The 17,917-nt window shown below is 37.8% G+C and overlaps 1 protein-coding gene across 5 annotated transcripts in view; it reads left to right on the top strand.

Annotated features, from left to right (window-relative positions):
* The window catches only part of VEGFC (vascular endothelial growth factor C), a 137,199-nt gene that overhangs the window by 84,825 nt on the left and 34,457 nt on the right, over positions 1-17,917 (top strand). For 4 of the 5 annotated variants that reach the window (XM_043513473.1, XM_038399622.2, XM_043513476.1 and 1 more), the window contains 2 exons: positions 11,348-11,561; positions 15,117-15,307. The exons of the other annotated variant lie outside the window; for it this stretch is intronic. In XM_043513473.1, coding sequence (XP_043369408.1) covers positions 11,348-11,561; positions 15,117-15,307 — 405 coding nt within the window. The remainder of the gene's footprint in view (positions 1-11,347; positions 11,562-15,116; positions 15,308-17,917) is intronic. 5 annotated transcript variants of the gene reach the window in all.

The raw sequence follows: 17,917 nt of genomic DNA, 5'->3' as shown, positions 1-17,917 counted from the left end.
TTTCCCTTTTCTCTACCTCCTTCTCAGTGTTAAAAATATCTGAATGTATAAAGCTCATTTGGAGTATAATGCAATTCATATCATACTTATTTTAGCCTTTTTTCACTTCCTTTTCTATAATTTCCTTTGTTTTCTATAGGTTTCAGAGTAGCAGCCGTGTTAGTCTGTATTCGCAAAAAGAAAAGCAGTACTTGTGGCACCTTAGAGACTAACAAATGTATTAGAGCATAAGACGGCTGCTACTCTAAAAATTGGACTATACCAATGTACCGCTGATACGAGTGAGATCAGTACCAGACCCACTGTCCCTACACCAAAGAGCTTAAAACCACATCAGACAAACAAGAAAACTTAGAAAACAAAGAGAAAAGCAGTACTTGTGGCACCTTAGAGACTAACAAATGTATTTGAGCATAAGCTTTCGTGAGCTACAGCTCACTTAATCGGATGCATTCAGTGGAAAATACAGTGGGGAGATTTATATACACACACAGAGAACATGAAACAATGGGTATTACCATACACACTGCAAGGAGAGTGATCTCCCAAGATGAGCCATTACCAGCAGCAAGATGAGGGTGGGGGGAAGGAAGAAAACCGTTTGCGGTGACAATCAAGATGGGCCATCTCCAGCAGCCAACAAGAACGCCTGAGGAACAGTGGGGGGCTGAGGGGGGGTAACAACATGGGGAAATAGCTTCACTTTGTGCAGTGACCCATCCACTCCCAGTCTCCACCCAAGCCCAAGTTAATTGTATCCAGTTTGCAAATCAACTCCAACTCAGCAGTCTCTCGTCGGAGTCTGCCCTAGAAGTCCTTTTGTTGAAGAATAGCCACTCTCAGGTCTGCAATCGAGTGACCAGAGAGACCGAAGCGCTCTCCGACTGGTCCTTGAATGCTATAATTCCTGACGTCCGATCCGTGTCCATCCACCCTTCCACGTAGAGACTGTCCAGCTTGACCAATGCACATGGCAAACTGATTTGCAAACTGATTTGCAAACTGGATACAATCAACTTGGGCTTGGGTGGAGACTGGGAGTGGATGGGTCATTGCACAAAGTGAAGCTATTTCCCCATGTTGTTTCTCCCCCCACCCCGCACTGTTCCTCAGGTGTTCTTGTCGGCTGCTGGAGCTGACCCACCTTGATTGTCCAATTGACTTCCTTAGTGTTATTCCTGATTTAAATTAGCATGAGACCAGAATCAGGGTGTCATCTTCTGAGTTCTGTAAAGAACCACACAAAATTATAGTGTTCTATAAATATTTAAAATTAATAATAAGGAGTTTTGCAATTTTGGAAATCAGTTAAATTATACTAGTGCTAAATAGATGTGAGATCAAAATCAGGCCTATCATATTCAACTTGAATATAAGTGGCATATAGCAAAGTTGATTTTTAATCATACTATATGGTTCAGATTTTTCTTCAGTTGGAATTATTGTATTTTCATTTCACTGACATTAATCACATCAAAATTCTAGAGGAAAATACATATAAATTTCAATAATGCTAAAAGATTATGCAAGAGAAATGTTTACACAGAGCTTTCTTTAGGAGTATTTCCATTTATTTGCACATTACCTATGTTTGCTTCACTATGCTAAATTAATTACATGCTTTTTTAATATATTTCAGTTGGTCAATAAATGTGGTATACAATTACATTAAAATGGATTGCTTTAGAGAGAAAATTTTCCTATTAAGAAAATCCTTGAAAATCTAATGTGCTGATAACTATAATCACAGCAGATGCATTAAGTATTATAATTGCATGTTGCATCATCAATTATGTGTCGAAGTCTCTGCCAAATATTAAGTATTTTGACCTTTGATATTAATAGAGAAGGATATAAGGGATACATAAAAGAAACTGTAAATGTAAAGCATGGGAAAACATGTTATAAACTTAATTTTGTTTATATATTTTTTTTAATATTGTTAAATTTTGTTATATTGTTTTTCTGTTAACTACAATTTTATGATATATTTAACATACTACAGAGTTAGAATACCACATTAAGAAATACATCTATTTTAAAGAACAAAAAGTTTTCCAAAATGTAGGTAATTATATAACAGCTTTGGAATAAGAAAATCAAGCCAAATACTTTCCTGTTTCACAATGCCACTAAGATACCAGAGTGATAAGAACTGTAGAAATATGGATAGGTACGTCTATAAGTAATTTACCGTGAAGGATAGTTTTATTTACTATGCTTTGTTACTTTATTTAGAAGGAGAGGATTTGTCATTTGATTCATTTTGGGCCTTTTCTCCCTTGCTCCTCAATAAACCATGTAGATTAAAAGAAATGAAGTGAGCATCTTCTTGTGGGATTTCCTGCTCATACTTCTGTATTTTGAGGAGTTGTTCCACTCCACACAGTCCTGACGTTGTAAAGATTTGTTAGTGAAAGAATTTTTCAGGCTTTGCCTCCAAAATGTAACCAGCTCCTACTCAGCGTGATCTCATAACTATGCCCAGGGCTGGCCTGAGTATTTTAGGACGGGTCAGTGAATTGTTTCCTTGGACTTAACTGACTCATTTACATTACAGAAAGAGAAAGGAAAGCATGGTGTATATAGGTAGTATTCTCCCCTCCCATCTAGGAGCTGGCTGGGCCCTACCCTCCGTTACGTGCAAGTTGCTCCTATTGAAATCAGCGGACTACTTAATAAATCAGAAGTCACAGTCTGGCCCTCACTGTTTTAGAATTGCCTTTATCTAAATAGCTTGATAATGTTATGTTATTTTATGGCAACATAACAATTGTTATGTTTAGTACAATGGTTTTATTTTAAATTTAGGATTACATCTAAAAGTTCATTTGAGAATAACTTGTATGGTGTAAGTAATCAAATATCCAAACTTTAATCACTTCCAAACCTTGTTAATCTGACCTAGCATAACACTGTTAAAATAAGGGCTCTATTCATTAATTTACAGTACATTTCTGTTCTTATTTGGTTTCTTTTTGTTTTTGTTTTTTTCATGTTACACTTTTCTGAACAGTTATTATGATGTTGATTTTCATGAAGCCAAACTACTTACTGTTTTAAAAGTATCATTTCTGGATGCACTATGCTACAAGCAGATGTACAACCAAAAGCAGAACAAAGAGCCTAGATAAAAAAAGAGTTAGCTGGTTTATTAGATTAATTAACCAAAACCAGTATATGTAGATTTTTGCAAATGTCCAGACATCAGTTAGAACTGCTTTTATAGTTCTGGCTCTAAAAAAATTCATTTATTTAATTTTTTTATACTGAATATTTTTTCCTTTATCAAATATAGCTGGCAGTATATTCCAATTCAAGGTTCCTTGGCCAATTCAATTACTGTTAGAAATACAGTTGACGCCCTCATTTAATCAAGTGGAAATTAAGATTTAGTTGTGTGTACAATTTGGCAGTAGCATCTGTTTGATTGCTCTGCCAGAATTAAATTTCTACATAGTTCATTAATGCCTCTAATTGTCTAATTCAGCATGAACCAGTTATAAATACTTGCCTAATTTGCTGATGACTACAGCAAGGAGAGATCAACACACGTTTTGAAATACATTTGCAGACACATACCAGCAATAAATAGACAACCTTCCTTTTCTTTCTCCTCTAAATTGTTAGTGATCCTTAGGAGGGCTCTGGTTACAAACTGAGTACAATATGTGCACCTTGCTATTCACCCTTGCTTCCATTCTTTCTTCCCTTGTCAGGCTGAAGAGAAGAAATAGCAAAAGCCCTCTAGTGACTGAATAGGTTCCCTACATTGTACTTGTAAAACTGACTTAAAGCATCAGTTGCTTTAAAGGGAAGTGTGTTCATTAATTAAGCTCAATAGCGAGTGATTCCTAAGAACAAAAACTGTGATTCTGTGGTCATTCTAATTACTCACTTGCAACTAGGACAATTATAGGCCCAGTTTCATGGGTTATTTATAGAATAAACTAGGTATAGTGCACTAGAAAACTTCCCTCTGCTATACTGAAAATGCGTATATACTCCCTGTGAATCTATTTTAATCACTCTCCTAGAATTTGAGCAGTTATAATGGAATAATCTTGTTGCACTTCCTCAGCAAACATCAAGATAGTATTCTTCTTCTCTGTCAAGACTTCATTTTGCAGTAAATATGTACTATATCTTATAAATATATTGTGTTTTCCTTTTGCCCACATTTGAAAAATGTGTGCATGCTTCATTATGTTCTCCTTTACATGAACACTTTAAATTGTAAACACTATTACATTAACAGTACACATGGCCTTCTGGAAAATCCATGAGGAAATGCATTTTTAAAACAATATTTCACAACATTATCTTAGATCAGGACTTGAAAATTATACTTATCAGGAGTGAATACGCAACTTTCTCTGGCAAGTGGAGCTGTAATATTAAGCAATCCATTTCTGTAGATTTTAAGCTTCAGAGACATATTGCATTTCTAGCTCTTGACAGAATCATAGAAATGTAGGGCTGGAAGGGACCTCAAGAGGTCATCTAGTCCAGCCACCTGTACTGCCACAGAACCAAATGACCTAGAACATTCCTCACAGGTGTTTTCATGCCTGTTCTTAAAAACTTTCAATTAAGAGGATTCTGTAGCAGCTCTTGGAAGCCTATTCTAGCACTTAACTACCCTTATAGTTAGAAAGTTTCTCCAGTATCTAATGTAAATTCCTTTGCCACAGATTAAGTCCATTACTTCTTGTCCTACCTTAAGTGGATTTGGAGAACAGTTGGTCACCATCCAGGGTGGATAAAAATCAATGATTTAAAAAAAGTGGATTTTTTTTTATTTAAATTGGATTTTTTTTAGGAAAAAAACGATCTACAGATATCTTTGAGCTATAATGTATCTTAATTAAAACTTTCTCATCATGGAATAGGGATTATAAATTCTAATTCTATAGTATGAGACAATATATTCATGTAATGTTTAAGAAAAGTTTTGTAAGTGAGTTCCAATAGTTCATAGATTAGGTACCCAATCTTATGGGGTTGCACAGGCTTCTGTATAGATTATTTAGGTTAATCTTTCTATCTACCCAATGGGACTCAGTGCTCAGTCTAGAAGATACCATCAGAGATGCTAGATTTGCAGTTCTCAAACTGTGGATTTGTGGCTTCAGAGGTTACATGCTTGTTAACAGCAAAAATGTTTTAAAATAATATATAGATGTGAGAAATAACAGACCTCAACTCTATTGTCCCTCTGAAAATTTGTGTACAGAGTCAATCCCTTACCTCTCTCTAAAAGTGCAAAGTTTCAAAAATGTCAATGAATAGAAGATTGTTGGGGGCAGAATAGATCTGGACAAGGAGAAGAAGTCTGGAGATAAACGTGAGAAGCAAGGGACATATGCTTTTTTGTTAAAATATTATATGTTTGCCGTTGAAGAAAAAAATCCAAAATATTTAATTGTTGTTTTAGTTAAACAAAACAATTTAAATATCTGTATGGTGATGTTCTCCTCATAATACAGTAAGGCAAGAAAATCCTCCAAATATTAATGAATAACCTGTTGAACTGGAGATATTTCACCTCCCAATGACTTCATAAATATCTGCTTCAATTATCTTTGGTAAATGAAATAACCAAACAATCATTCATTTTCTGATATAGCTATAAAACTAATCTGAAAAGTTTTCAAAATGAATCACTGTTCAAAAATGTATAGTGTGTATCTTCTAAAAATGAAACCTATATCAATCTCTGAGTTGTGAAGAATATGTATTAAGGTTATAACAACCAACAAGAATGCACGTTTATGTAGAAAACTATGATTAAATAGAGTCTTCCTGAGCAGTGATTTAAATCAAATCCACCCTGTCACCATCCTCATTATAAGAGTCTTGAAATATGTTAAAGGCTGTTATCAGGTTCCCCCTCAGTCGTCTTTTCTCAATAGTATGGGTATACAGAGATAAACTTCTGAATGTAAGTGAACCAGGGTGACTTCCTAAGGGTATGTCTTAAATAACTGTCTGATCAACGGGCAGCGATCGATTCAGCTGGTATTGATTTATCGCATCTAGTCTAGACACAATAAATCAACCGTGAGCGCTCTCCCATCGACTCCTGAACTCCAGCGCCGTGAGAGGCGCAGGCAGAGTCAACGGGGGAGCGGCAGCAGTCAACTCACCGCGGTAAGACACCACGGTAAGTCAATCTAAGTACGTTGACTTCAGCTACATTATTCAGAGCTTAGTCAACTTACATTAGGTTGATTTATAGCCACCACAGTAATTACTGCAGTGTTGCATGCCTACACTAGCCTCCTTGGGTTGGTTGTGTGTGTCCTCACCAAGAGCACTTCCACTGACGTAAGGGGGCAGGGCGGGGAGCTGAGAGCTGATCTGTCAGCTCTGTAAATGAACAAAAAAATCTGTTAGTTTTGGCTCTGGTTTCTGTTGCTGGACCAGGGTTGGGCAAACTACGGCCTGGGGCCCGTATCTGGCCCTTCAGACATTTTAGTCTGGCCCTCAAGCTCCTGCCAGGAAGCAGAGTCCGGGGCTTGCCCCGCTGCAGTGTTTCAGCTGGGGAGCAGGATTGGGGGCTTGTCCTGCTCCGCTCATACCATGTCTCTGTGTGGCTCCCGGAAGGAGCAGCATGTCCCCTCTCCAGCTCCTATGCTTAGGGGCAGCCAGGGGGCTCCGCATGCTGCCCCAGCCTCAGGTGCCACCCACGCAGCTCCTATTGGCTGGGAATCACAGCCAATGGGAGCTGCAGGGGTGGTGCCTGTGGACAGGGCAGTGCGTAGAGCCACCTGGCTGCACCTCCACGTAGGAGATGGAGGAGGGACATGCCGCTGCTTCTGGGAACTGCTTAAGGTAAGTGCCGCCCAGAGCCTGCACCCCACCCCTGAGCCCTTTCCGTACTCTAGTCCTGATCCCTCCCCCTCTGAACCCTTCAGTCCCAGCTGGGAGCACCCTCGTGCACCTCCAACCCCTTATCCCCACCCCAGAGCCCACACTCCGAGCTGGAGATCTCAAATACACACCCACCCACACCCCTGCCCCAGCCCGGAGCCCCTTCCTGCATCCTGAACTCCTCATTTCTGGCCCCACCCCAGACCCCGCACCCCCAGTCAGAGTCCTCACACTTTCCCGCATCCCAACCCCAAGTTTCATGAGCATTCATGGCCCCCATACAATTTCCATACCCAGATGTAGTACTCAGGCCAAAAAGTTTGCCCACCCTTGTGCTAGAAAAACAAATTTAGAAGACCTTTTATTACCTGAGGTGACTTTTTACAATTTGATGTTTGAAGAGAAAATGAATGTAGTGCCTCCTGTCTCATCTTGGTATATGATAGACCAAGTTGGAGGAAGTGGGGAGGAGGCGGGCTAGCACAGGGCTTGTAGTGTAATCCAGCCAAGTCTCCTGGATGCAGGTGATCTTGTGTACTTCATTGCTGATTGTTTGTTGGTGTATTGTTTATAGGTGACGAATCTTGCATTGATCATGAAAACATCATAACGCCCATACTGGGTCAGACAAATGGTCTACTCATCCCAATATCCTGTCTTCTGACAGGAGCCAATTCCAGGTGCTTCAGCGGGAATGAACAGAACAGGCAATCATCGAGTGATCCATCTCTGTTGTCCACTCCCAGTTTCTGACAGTCAGAGGCTAGGGATACCCAGAACATGTGGTTGTATCCCTGACCATCTTGGGTAATAGCCATTGATGGACCTGTTGTCCATGAACTTCTCATTCTTTTTTGAACCTCACTATAGCTTTGGCCCTCACAACATCCCCTGGCAACAAATTCCACAGATTGACTGTGTGTTGTGTGATGAAAGACTTCCTTTTGTTTTAAACTTACTGCCTATTAATTTCAGTGGTCCCTGGTTCTGGTGTTATCGTGAAGGAGTGAATAACATTTCCTTATTCACTTGCTCCACACCATTCATGATTTTATAGACCTCTATCATATCCCTTCTTAGTAGTCTCTTTTCCAAGCTGAAAAGTTCCAGTCTTTTTAATCTCTCCTCATACAGAGCTGTTCCATACCCTTAATCATTTTTGTTGCCCTGAGTACCTTTTCCAATTCTAATATTTTTTTTCAGATAGGGTGAACAGAACTGCACACAGGTGTGGGCATACCATGAATTTATATAGTGGCATTATGATATTTTCTGTCTTCTTATCTATTCCTTTCCTAATGGTTCTTAACATTGTTAGCTTTTTTGACTGCTTCTGTACACTGAGTGGATGTTTTCAGACAACTATCCACTATGAATCCAAGATCACTTTCTTGAGTGCTAATTTAGCTAACAGCTAATTTAGACCCCATCATTTTGTATGTATTGTTGGGATAATGTTTTCCAATGTGCATTACTTTGCATTTATCAACATTGAATTTCATCTGCCATTTTGTTTCCCAGTCACGCAGTTTTGAGAGATCCCTTTGTTACTCTTTACGGTCTGCTTTGGATTAAATTACTTTGAGTAATTTTGTATTGTCTGCAAATTTTGCTATCTCACCGTTTATCCCTCTTTCTGGATCATTTATGAATATGTTGAATAGCACTGGTCCCAGTACAGATCACTGGAGGACACAACTATTTACCTCTGTCCATTCTGCAAACTGATCAGAAACTTTTTAAAAGACAGAAAAAAAGGATAAAAATAAATGATCTGTGAGAGGACCTCTCCTCTTATCCCATGACTGCTTACTTTTGTTTAAAGCCTTTGGTGAAGGACCTTCTCAAAGGCTTTCAGGAAATCCAAGTACCCTATATCCACTGGATCACCTTGTCCACATATTTGTTGACCCTCTCAAAGAATTCTAATGGATTTGTGAGGCACGATTTCCCTTTACAAAAGCCTTGTTGACTCTTTCTTCCCCAACAAATTGTGTTAATCTATGTATCTGTTAATTCTGGTCTTTACTGTCATTTCAACCAATTTGCCTGGTACTGAAGTTAGGCTTACCGGCCTTTAGTTGCCAGGATTGACTCTGGACCCTTCTTTAAAAATTGGTGTCACGTTTTCCAGTGATCTGGATATCATCCAGATATCCTCCAGTCATCAGGTACAGAAGCTGATTTAAATGATAGGTTACATATCACTCACTGTTAGTAGTTCTACAATTTCATACTTGGAGTTCCTTCAGAACAACATCTATTTTATTTCAGGTAACTTTGGGTATGTCTACACTGCAGATACCCAAGGTTGGCACACGTCAGCTGACTTGGGCTTCTGCTAAGGGGCTGTTTAATTGCTGTGTAAACGTTTGGGCTCAGTCTGGAGCCCAGGCTCTAGGATCCTGTGAGGTCCAGAATGTCTACATTATAGGAGGAGCTGGATCCCAGCACCTTTTAGGGCACTCAGGCTTCACTGCTGCTCCTATGGCGTTGGTGGCATGTGTAGCAATTAGAGCTTGTCCCCGATGGACGGAAGAAAGGGAGAGAATACTTCGTATCTCTTGTAATGAAGAATAAATAAGACTAATGTTATTGTTCATTCAGTGACAAAGGGTTTTTCAGTATATATGAAATCTTTGTATCGTGTATTTTTCCTGCTAGTAATTGTACAGGACGTTCAAAAACCCTGAGTCAGGCCTCCAAAAAAATCATGAGATTTAAAAAAGGGTTCTTTTATTTGACGACTTGATTTCTGAGCCCTTAGATTGTGCTCATTTCAGGGTTTTCTCTGCTGCCTGGAAGTCTAGAAGGTTCTATTTTTTGTTTTGTTTTGTAATGAAAGATGAGTTTGTCAGCTCCAAGACCTGGGGTTTTAAGAAAAGCAATAAATATTGCAAGACTGACAATAAAATCATGAGAGTTGGCAACATTGAGACCAATATTTTGGAACCATGCAGGGAATAAAATATTTTATATTATGTAATAGTCTTTAGTTTGTTTACATATAGAAATTAGTTAATGACTAAATCTTTCAACCAATTTATGTAAGCCATATTCATTGCTAAAATTAATACTAGTTTTCATCACAGATACCTAAAAGCATCACTGTCAAAATTGTGCAGATTAGGATAAAAAATAAATTTGTCCTGTTTAAAATTGTTAGACTCTGATAGGGATATATTATTTTTAAACTAGCTATTTTGTCACCAATATTTTTTAATGTGGTCATTTCTTGCTGGGATGCAGAAGACAATAGTTAGTGTATGTGTATATATTTATATATCCAGAAGCAGTAGTTAATGAACACTGCTTATGTTGTCTCTGATATTGCTGTCGAAGGGCCACACTGTGGCCATTCCTGCATGCCCATGCATGAGGAGTTAAGACATCCCTCCCTCTCCTGTACTGGATACCCATACTGTGGGTAGCTGCATCTGGGGAGACAGCAACTTCCAGAGAGCCATTGTGTGTGGGTTTTCTCCACCATCATTGCGCATGTGAGTATGAGTGGGCAGGGAATGGATGGAGTGTTGACCAGGTACATTTTCTGTGTGATGTATGGTGGTGGGGTGCATGTTCCCCCTGCAACACAGGGAATCACAAGGCAGAATGTAATAGTCCTCATGTCTTTCACATCTGTATTTGAGACAATGGAAAATCACACTGGCCCCTACATGGAGCTTGTGGCAAACTCATGATTGACCCAAAACAAGATTTTTTTTAAAATACCTATGTTCATATCTCATTAATATTTGGAATGGGAAAAATTGATATTTACCAAATAGAGAATTACAAGATAGGGCTGATCCTAAAATAACTTATTACCAGATATAGTGCTTACTACTATGAATAGTTTCATTGGCTTCAATTGAACTATTCACAATAGTAAACACTATGCTCTATAGCAAGTGTCTGCAGGATCGGTCCCTAAGTATGTACAAAATGATAAAAAACAATTTTCAAAAATTATCTAATTTCATTTTCACCCATTTTTGCACTTTCACCATTTTTTGCTTTTATGACATTTTGGGAAAACATACAATATTTTACTTGATCTCATCCTTTTTAATGTTACATGATGCTAGGCAATATACATATAATTATAAAATCTGTCTGATTCTGTTTGAAAAATTAAAAATGTTATTTAAAAATCATTCGGTTATCCATAATACAAAATGTAATACATTGCCTTAACCTCCAAATTGTATCATGCAAGGGTTTACTTCTGCAACTCTTTTCTCACATGAATAATACTTATCTTGAACAATATGTTTGAGTAAGAATTAGTGATGAGAGAAAGGCATTGCAGCATCAGATGTTACAGAACAACACTAGTGAAGACTTTTTCGCAAGAGGATTCTTAAGGGGGAAGTCTTGATTTTAGAAAAGCTTAGCTGTTCAACAAACTAATTTACAGCAAAACTTGTGCAATGCAGAAAGTAATTAATCCTGCATGTTTCTTTAACAGGCTCATGCAAGCAAAGAGCTGGAAGAGCAGTTGCGGTCTGTGTCCAGTGTGGATGAACTCATGACAGTACTTTACCCAGAGTATTGGAAAATGTTCAAATGTCAGTTGAGGAAAGGGGGCTGGCAACACAACAGGGAACACTCCAGCTTCGACCCAAGATCAGATGATTCAGTAAAATTTGCAGCAGCACATTATAATGCAGAGATCTTGAAAAGTAAGTTCAGGAAATAAAAAATGTATCAAATACTGTAAATCAAAATCTGAAGAAATGTCAATTGTGTCAAAACATTTTAAAATCTAAGCACTGAAAATAAAAATGGCTAAGGCCTTTGATTTGTATTAATGCACAAGTTAGGACCTTTAGACCAGTGCATAATTTGTAATGAAAGAGGTGCCAGGGCTCAACAATTTTTCTTATTTTCATAACTGACGTGGCAAGTCCAGAGGTGCCAGGGCTATGAACTGCCAAGCCTACAAGTGCCAGGGCTCAGCCCTGGCAAGCTCTGGCACAAATTAAGCACTGCTTTTAGACACTTCCATAATGAAAGAAACTAATCCTTATGGCTATTTTTTTCTGATATATGTTTTGTGAACTCAGTGGGATGCATGAGGTGTACACTGATGCAGAAGGAGGTGTTAGCACCATTTTCAGATAGTACAGTACAGCAGATATCTGAAATTAAATCCAAAACTCCTCAGCTGGAAAGAATCTCTGCTATGCTGGAACTTTGAAGACTTTGCAGGAAGTAAGGCAGTAATAGGGGACTCCCAAACAATGTCCAAACTGTGGGGGGGAAGCAAATATTTGTCTTTTTCCCCCTCATTTTCTTCAATTAAGCAATAACCCAGAATAATGTATGCATTATTCAGCTATTGATGCGTGCCTCAGATGCACTGGGAGGCTCATGGCAAAGGATCTTCAACCACCTGGAGTAGCCAAGTAATGCACACTTTGATGTGGCTTATTTTGATTGTGTAAAGTATGTTTATAACATTACAACAGACCAGTTGAAGCATTAATGGATATTAACAGAATTATTTTTTTTTAATCATTCTGCCTGAAGATAAATTACTTTATGGTAGGGCTGTCAAGCAATTAAAAAAATTAATTGCGCTGTGAAACCATAATAGAATACCATTTATTTAAATATTTTGGATGTTTTCTATATTTTAAAATAATTTGATTTCAATTACAACACAGAATACAAAGTGTATAGTGCTCAGTTTATATTTAATGTTAATTACAAGTATTTGCACTTTAAAAAAACAAAAGAAATAGTATTTTTCAATTTACCTAATACAAGTACTGTAGTGCAATCTCTTTATCATGAAAGTTGAACTTACAAATATAGAATTGTTAAAAAAACTGCATTCAAAAATAAAACAATGTAAAATTTTAGAGCCTACAAGTCCACTCAGTCCTACGTCTTGTTCAGCCAATCGCTCAGACAAACAAGTTTGTTTACATTTGGAGGAGATAATGCTGCCCGCTTCTTATTTATAATATCACCTGAAATTGAGAACAGGTGTTCTCATGGCACTGTTGTAGTTGGCGTTGCAAGATATTTACATGCCAGATGTGCTAAAAATTCATATGTCCCTTCATGCTTCAACTACCATTCCAGGGGACATGTGTCCATGCTGATGACTGGTTCTGCTCAATAACAATCAAAAGCAGAGCGGACCAACACGTTCATTTCATCATCTGAGTCAGATGCCACCTGCAGAAGGTTGATTTTCTTTTTTGGTGGTTCAGATTCTGTAGTTTCCGCATCAGAGTGTTGCTCTTTTAAGACTTCTGAAAACATGCTCCACACCGTGTCCCTCTCAAATTCTTAAACCTTGGGTCAAGTGCTGTAGCTATCTTTAGAAATCTCACATTGGTACCTACTTTGCATTTTGTCAAATCTGCAGTGAAAGTGTTCTTAAAATGAACAACATGCTGGGTCATCATCTGAGACTGCTATAACATGAAATATATGGCAGAATGTGGGCAAAACAGAGCAGGGGACATACGATTCTCCCCCAAGGAGTTCAGTCACAAATTTAATTTACTCATTTTTTTTAATGAGCGTCATCAGAATGGAAGCATGTCCTCTGGAATGATGACCGAAGCATGAAGGGGCATACAAATGTTTAGCATATCTGGTGCATAAAATACCTTGCAGAAGTGCCATTCTACAAAAGTGCCATGTAAGTGCCTGTTCTCACTTTCAGGTGACATTGTAAATAAGAAGCAGACAGCATTATCTCCTGTAAATGTAAACAAACTTGTTTGTCTGAGCAATAGGCTGAACAAGAAGTAGGACTGAGTGAACTGGCAGGCTCTAAAATTTTACATCGTTTTTATTTTTGAATGGAGTTATGTAATACAAAAATGTACATTTGTAAGTTGCACTTTCACGACAAAGATTTCACTACAGTACTTGTATGAGGTGAATTGAAAAATACTATTTCTTTTATCATTTTTACAGTGCAAATATTTATAATCAAAAATATACACTTTAATTTCAGTTACAACACAGAATACAACATAGATGAAAATGTAGAAAAACATCCAAAATATTTAATAAATTTCAGTTGGTATTCTATTGTTTAACAGTGCAATTAAAACTGTGATTATTCATGATTAATTTTTTTAATTGTGATTAATTTTTTGACTTAATCGCATGAGTTAACTCCTCTTAATCAACAGCCCTACTTTATAGGTTTTTTGGTGGGAAGTTTAGAACTTATAAAGGAAGAGTAAAATTTACAATAAAGTAGGTGGGTTTGAATTGAATTGTTAGAGGAGGAATTGATTAGATAACAGATGTGTTGTTAGTTCTTCTTTGAGCCAGAAAGCAACCTAACAGAAGTTGGCTTCAAGACAGGAACGGGCTGTTGTGAGGCAAGTTACATCACTTTTTAATGATGAGGTCTCAGCTGTGCACAATTGCAATTTGGCAGAAATGCCCAGCCAGAAAATCCAATCAATGTCTAAGGACCTAGCCGAATTAGAATTTAAGTTTAAGGAAGAAGGTATAAAATATTGCCCTATAATTTTCTTTTTTTTGCATTGGACAAGCATAGAGAGAGCACTCTGTAGTTCACAAAAGTAAATGAACATCCAATTAAATATTTGTCACTTTAATAGTACAGGACACAAATCAAACATGCTTTTTAACATACGGTGTGGTCCAAATTCTGAAGTGTTTGTTATTCAGGGCCAGATGATTCTCCTCTGCAAATATTGTCATATAGGGATAGGAAACTGTACATGGAAATCTCTCTGAAATCTTCGGATATCCTGAGATCTACCTAGACTTTGGGAATGTTTACTAGGATCCCAGTGATTCCACTACACTTCATGTATTTAGATTCAATGATTGATTCAATGAAATACACATTTCTTTAGAGAAACTGAATTCTCTCTGCAGTAACTTTCTAGAATCCCATGGCAGTGCGCCAGGGAGCAGAGCCACAGTGAGGACAGAGCTGTAGTGTTTCAGAGTAGCAGCCGTGTTAGTCTGTATTCGCAAAAAAAAAAGGAGTACCCATGGCACCTTAGAGACTAACAAATTTATTAAAATGCATCCGATGAAGTGAGCTGTAGCTCACGAAAGCTTATGCTCTAATGTGTATTTCATTGAATCAAGAATCTAAATACATGAAGTCATATGCTAGTCTGATTCCAAACATAAGCAAGTTGCTGTTAATATATGGTGGAATGTTGTTCTTATTTTAACTAGCTGCATTATAACGTATGAACTTCCCTATAACTTGGCAGGTATTGATAATGAATGGAGGAAAACTCAGTGCATGCCACGCGAGGTGTGTGTAGATGTGGGGAAAGAGTTTGGAGCAACAACAAACACCTTCTTTAAACCCCCATGTGTATCCATCTACAGATGTGGAGGTTGCTGCAATAGTGAGGGGCTGCAATGTATGAATATCAGCACAAGTTACATCAGCAAGACGGTAGGTTCTTATTCCAGTTATATTGTGAGTTGTCTTTACATATCAAGTAAATGGACAGTTATGCATTTTAACGTATTGCTACATGGAAAAACATATCCCAGAATCTAATTTTATTTCAATTTATTATTCATTTGAACACACATAGTTTCCAGAACTATGTTACCTTTATATACTGTGCAGCTAAAAATAGTTAATGACGTAAGGAGTGGGGAGAAACTATGTTAAAAGAAATTTAGGTTGCAAAGTCAAGCACTTGAAAGTTATGAAATGCCAGATTTGCAATTGCCCATGCAACCTTAATCCTACCTCCAGGTCTGTCCCACTATGCACTGTATGAGATAGGAGTGCTGTAGAAAAAATAGTATGTGATCATCTCAATACAGACTGTATCATACTGTACATGCAAGAGAGCAGAATTGAGATTGCATGGACACTTAACTTTCAAGTGCTTGACTTGCCAACTTAAATAACATTTGTTTAACATAGTTGGATTTTTACTGTAATTTCTAGGGTTTTTTAAAGGAAAAAAAGCTAAAATTAAACACTGTTACATGCAACTATAACAATTACACATTCCATCATTGAGCAGTATAGTTAAGCAGCCTCCCAAAAAGCCATTCACTATTGTCATCTTCTCAGAACAGCTGTCTGTGTTTTTCCTTTGGTAGTCTCTATTTTTTCCTCTCTTTCTTTCTTCTTGGTGGATGCTCTAAATGAGGATGATCTAATTTTAGTGTTAATATAATCTCCTTTATCACCAAGTTCCATTTTAGATGAAATACTGCACAATTGGAGCCTCAACACAGCAGAAGCAGCTGTGTAGTGGCAGCTGATGCAAGTAGGATTGCTTAGTGTACAGCCCAGCTAAGGAAAGAATTAGGGAAAGGGAGAGAAGAGTCAATGAGGAAAAGATAAATGTTCATAATCTTATCTCAGTTCCGAAAGCCTTTTTGCAAACATACTGGTCTGAAATTGTACATTCTACCAAGGATTTCCAATGAAGCATGTAAGCTACTCTAGCTTGCTAGACAGCCACAGTGGGATGGTACAAGTCAGACAGTTTAAAAAAAGAAAACAACTGTTATTTCAAAGCCACAGTTCTTCCATCTGGTTGAGACATACAAATGACATATCTTCACATTGCTATAACTTCAGAAATGTGTGCTTCAATCTTTTAGTAGCTACTAACTCAAATATGTGTTTTTGCCAAGTCCTGCTTACCTGAATAAGAGATCGCCGAATGCATACAGTATATAGCTCAGATTTCCAAATTCAGGGCCGATTCTCAGCTGTGGTACATAGGCACCAATCCATTGATGTCAGTGGAGCAACATCAGTTTACGACATAATTTATATTTCTGATACTAGTAGTGACCTCATTTTTCAAGATCTTAAGAAAGTAGCCTTTTAAGAGGTGAAAAATGTCTTTGGGGGGACTTGACATGAACAGTTAAGGAAATATCAGAACTTAAGACAGAAGACTCTTGGGGGGTGGACTCACCAGAACTAAACAAAGCTTTGCTTAAACAAAAAAAAATAGCACTGGTGTGGGTGGGGTTGGGTTTTGGGGGCTTTTTGCTTACCTATTCCACAAAGCCAAGGAACTTCATCATTTAGGTTCCTATCCTCCTCCGATTGAATGAAGTCATTGGCAAAATTCCTTAGACATGGTACATGTGACTTCCAGGACCAGCAAGTTTCAGAAGTCTTCTTTTTAAAGGAAGAGACCTTAACACAGCCTTATTTTTTTCATTTTTGCTCGCCTGAAAATGACCATATTGAAGCTATGCAACAGTGGTTCAACATTGCTATATTGCAATGAAATTAGCAAAGAGAACATCCGACAAAAGGCTATCGGATCTAAATTCAAAGGACAACACTATAAAATTTCAGTTGCCACTCACATTTTTTTCACTCCTCCTTCTATTTCTCAAATGAAATAAGAAAAATTGTTCCATTTACATTGTTTGATTTCCATAAAAGCCATCACACCAGTTGTCATAGTAGATCCCCATTGGTATTCCTGAGGATAAACTACCATTGCCACTCAGGAAAAGCATGAAAAAACAGATTAGTCTTACAGACCAATGTGAAATGAATTCCAGGGTTTAGGGCCAATAACTGGCCACTGAAGATGAAAAGACAGCTAAAGATACACATACCCTTTCCAGATATCACTTTTCCCACAAAAGTAATTGATGTAGTTGCCACAGGGAGATTATACAGATAGGAGGGGAGATGGTCCACAAGACAATTTCTTTATTCAGATGTGGTCCACAACATGAAAATTTGTGAGAACCCCTGGACTAGGTAACTTAATACAGTAGACCTTTTCCTTCTCTAATTTCTGTCATTCAGTAACATCTTAAGTTTGATGATGGTGGCTTGTCCAGTGAAGAAACTGACTTTTTATTAATTTACGCATTTTATAAAGTATTTATTTTCATAGCATCTGGGTGATGCAACAGCAATTAAATTGCTGTACTCCCTAGACTGAGACAGCAGAATGTGGTGGAAAAGCAACCAGGCCCCAATCTAAGCTGCCTACATCTCAGCCACAATGTCCACGAAGGCACTTCTTCAAGGAAGGTTGGGATTCTGCCTTACTGA

Source organism: Dermochelys coriacea, chromosome 4 (genome assembly GCF_009764565.3).
Source record: "Dermochelys coriacea isolate rDerCor1 chromosome 4, rDerCor1.pri.v4, whole genome shotgun sequence".
In the NCBI taxonomy this organism is placed as follows: Eukaryota; Metazoa; Chordata; order Testudines; family Dermochelyidae; genus Dermochelys; species Dermochelys coriacea.
This window is presented reverse-complemented; position numbering and strand designations above follow the sequence as displayed.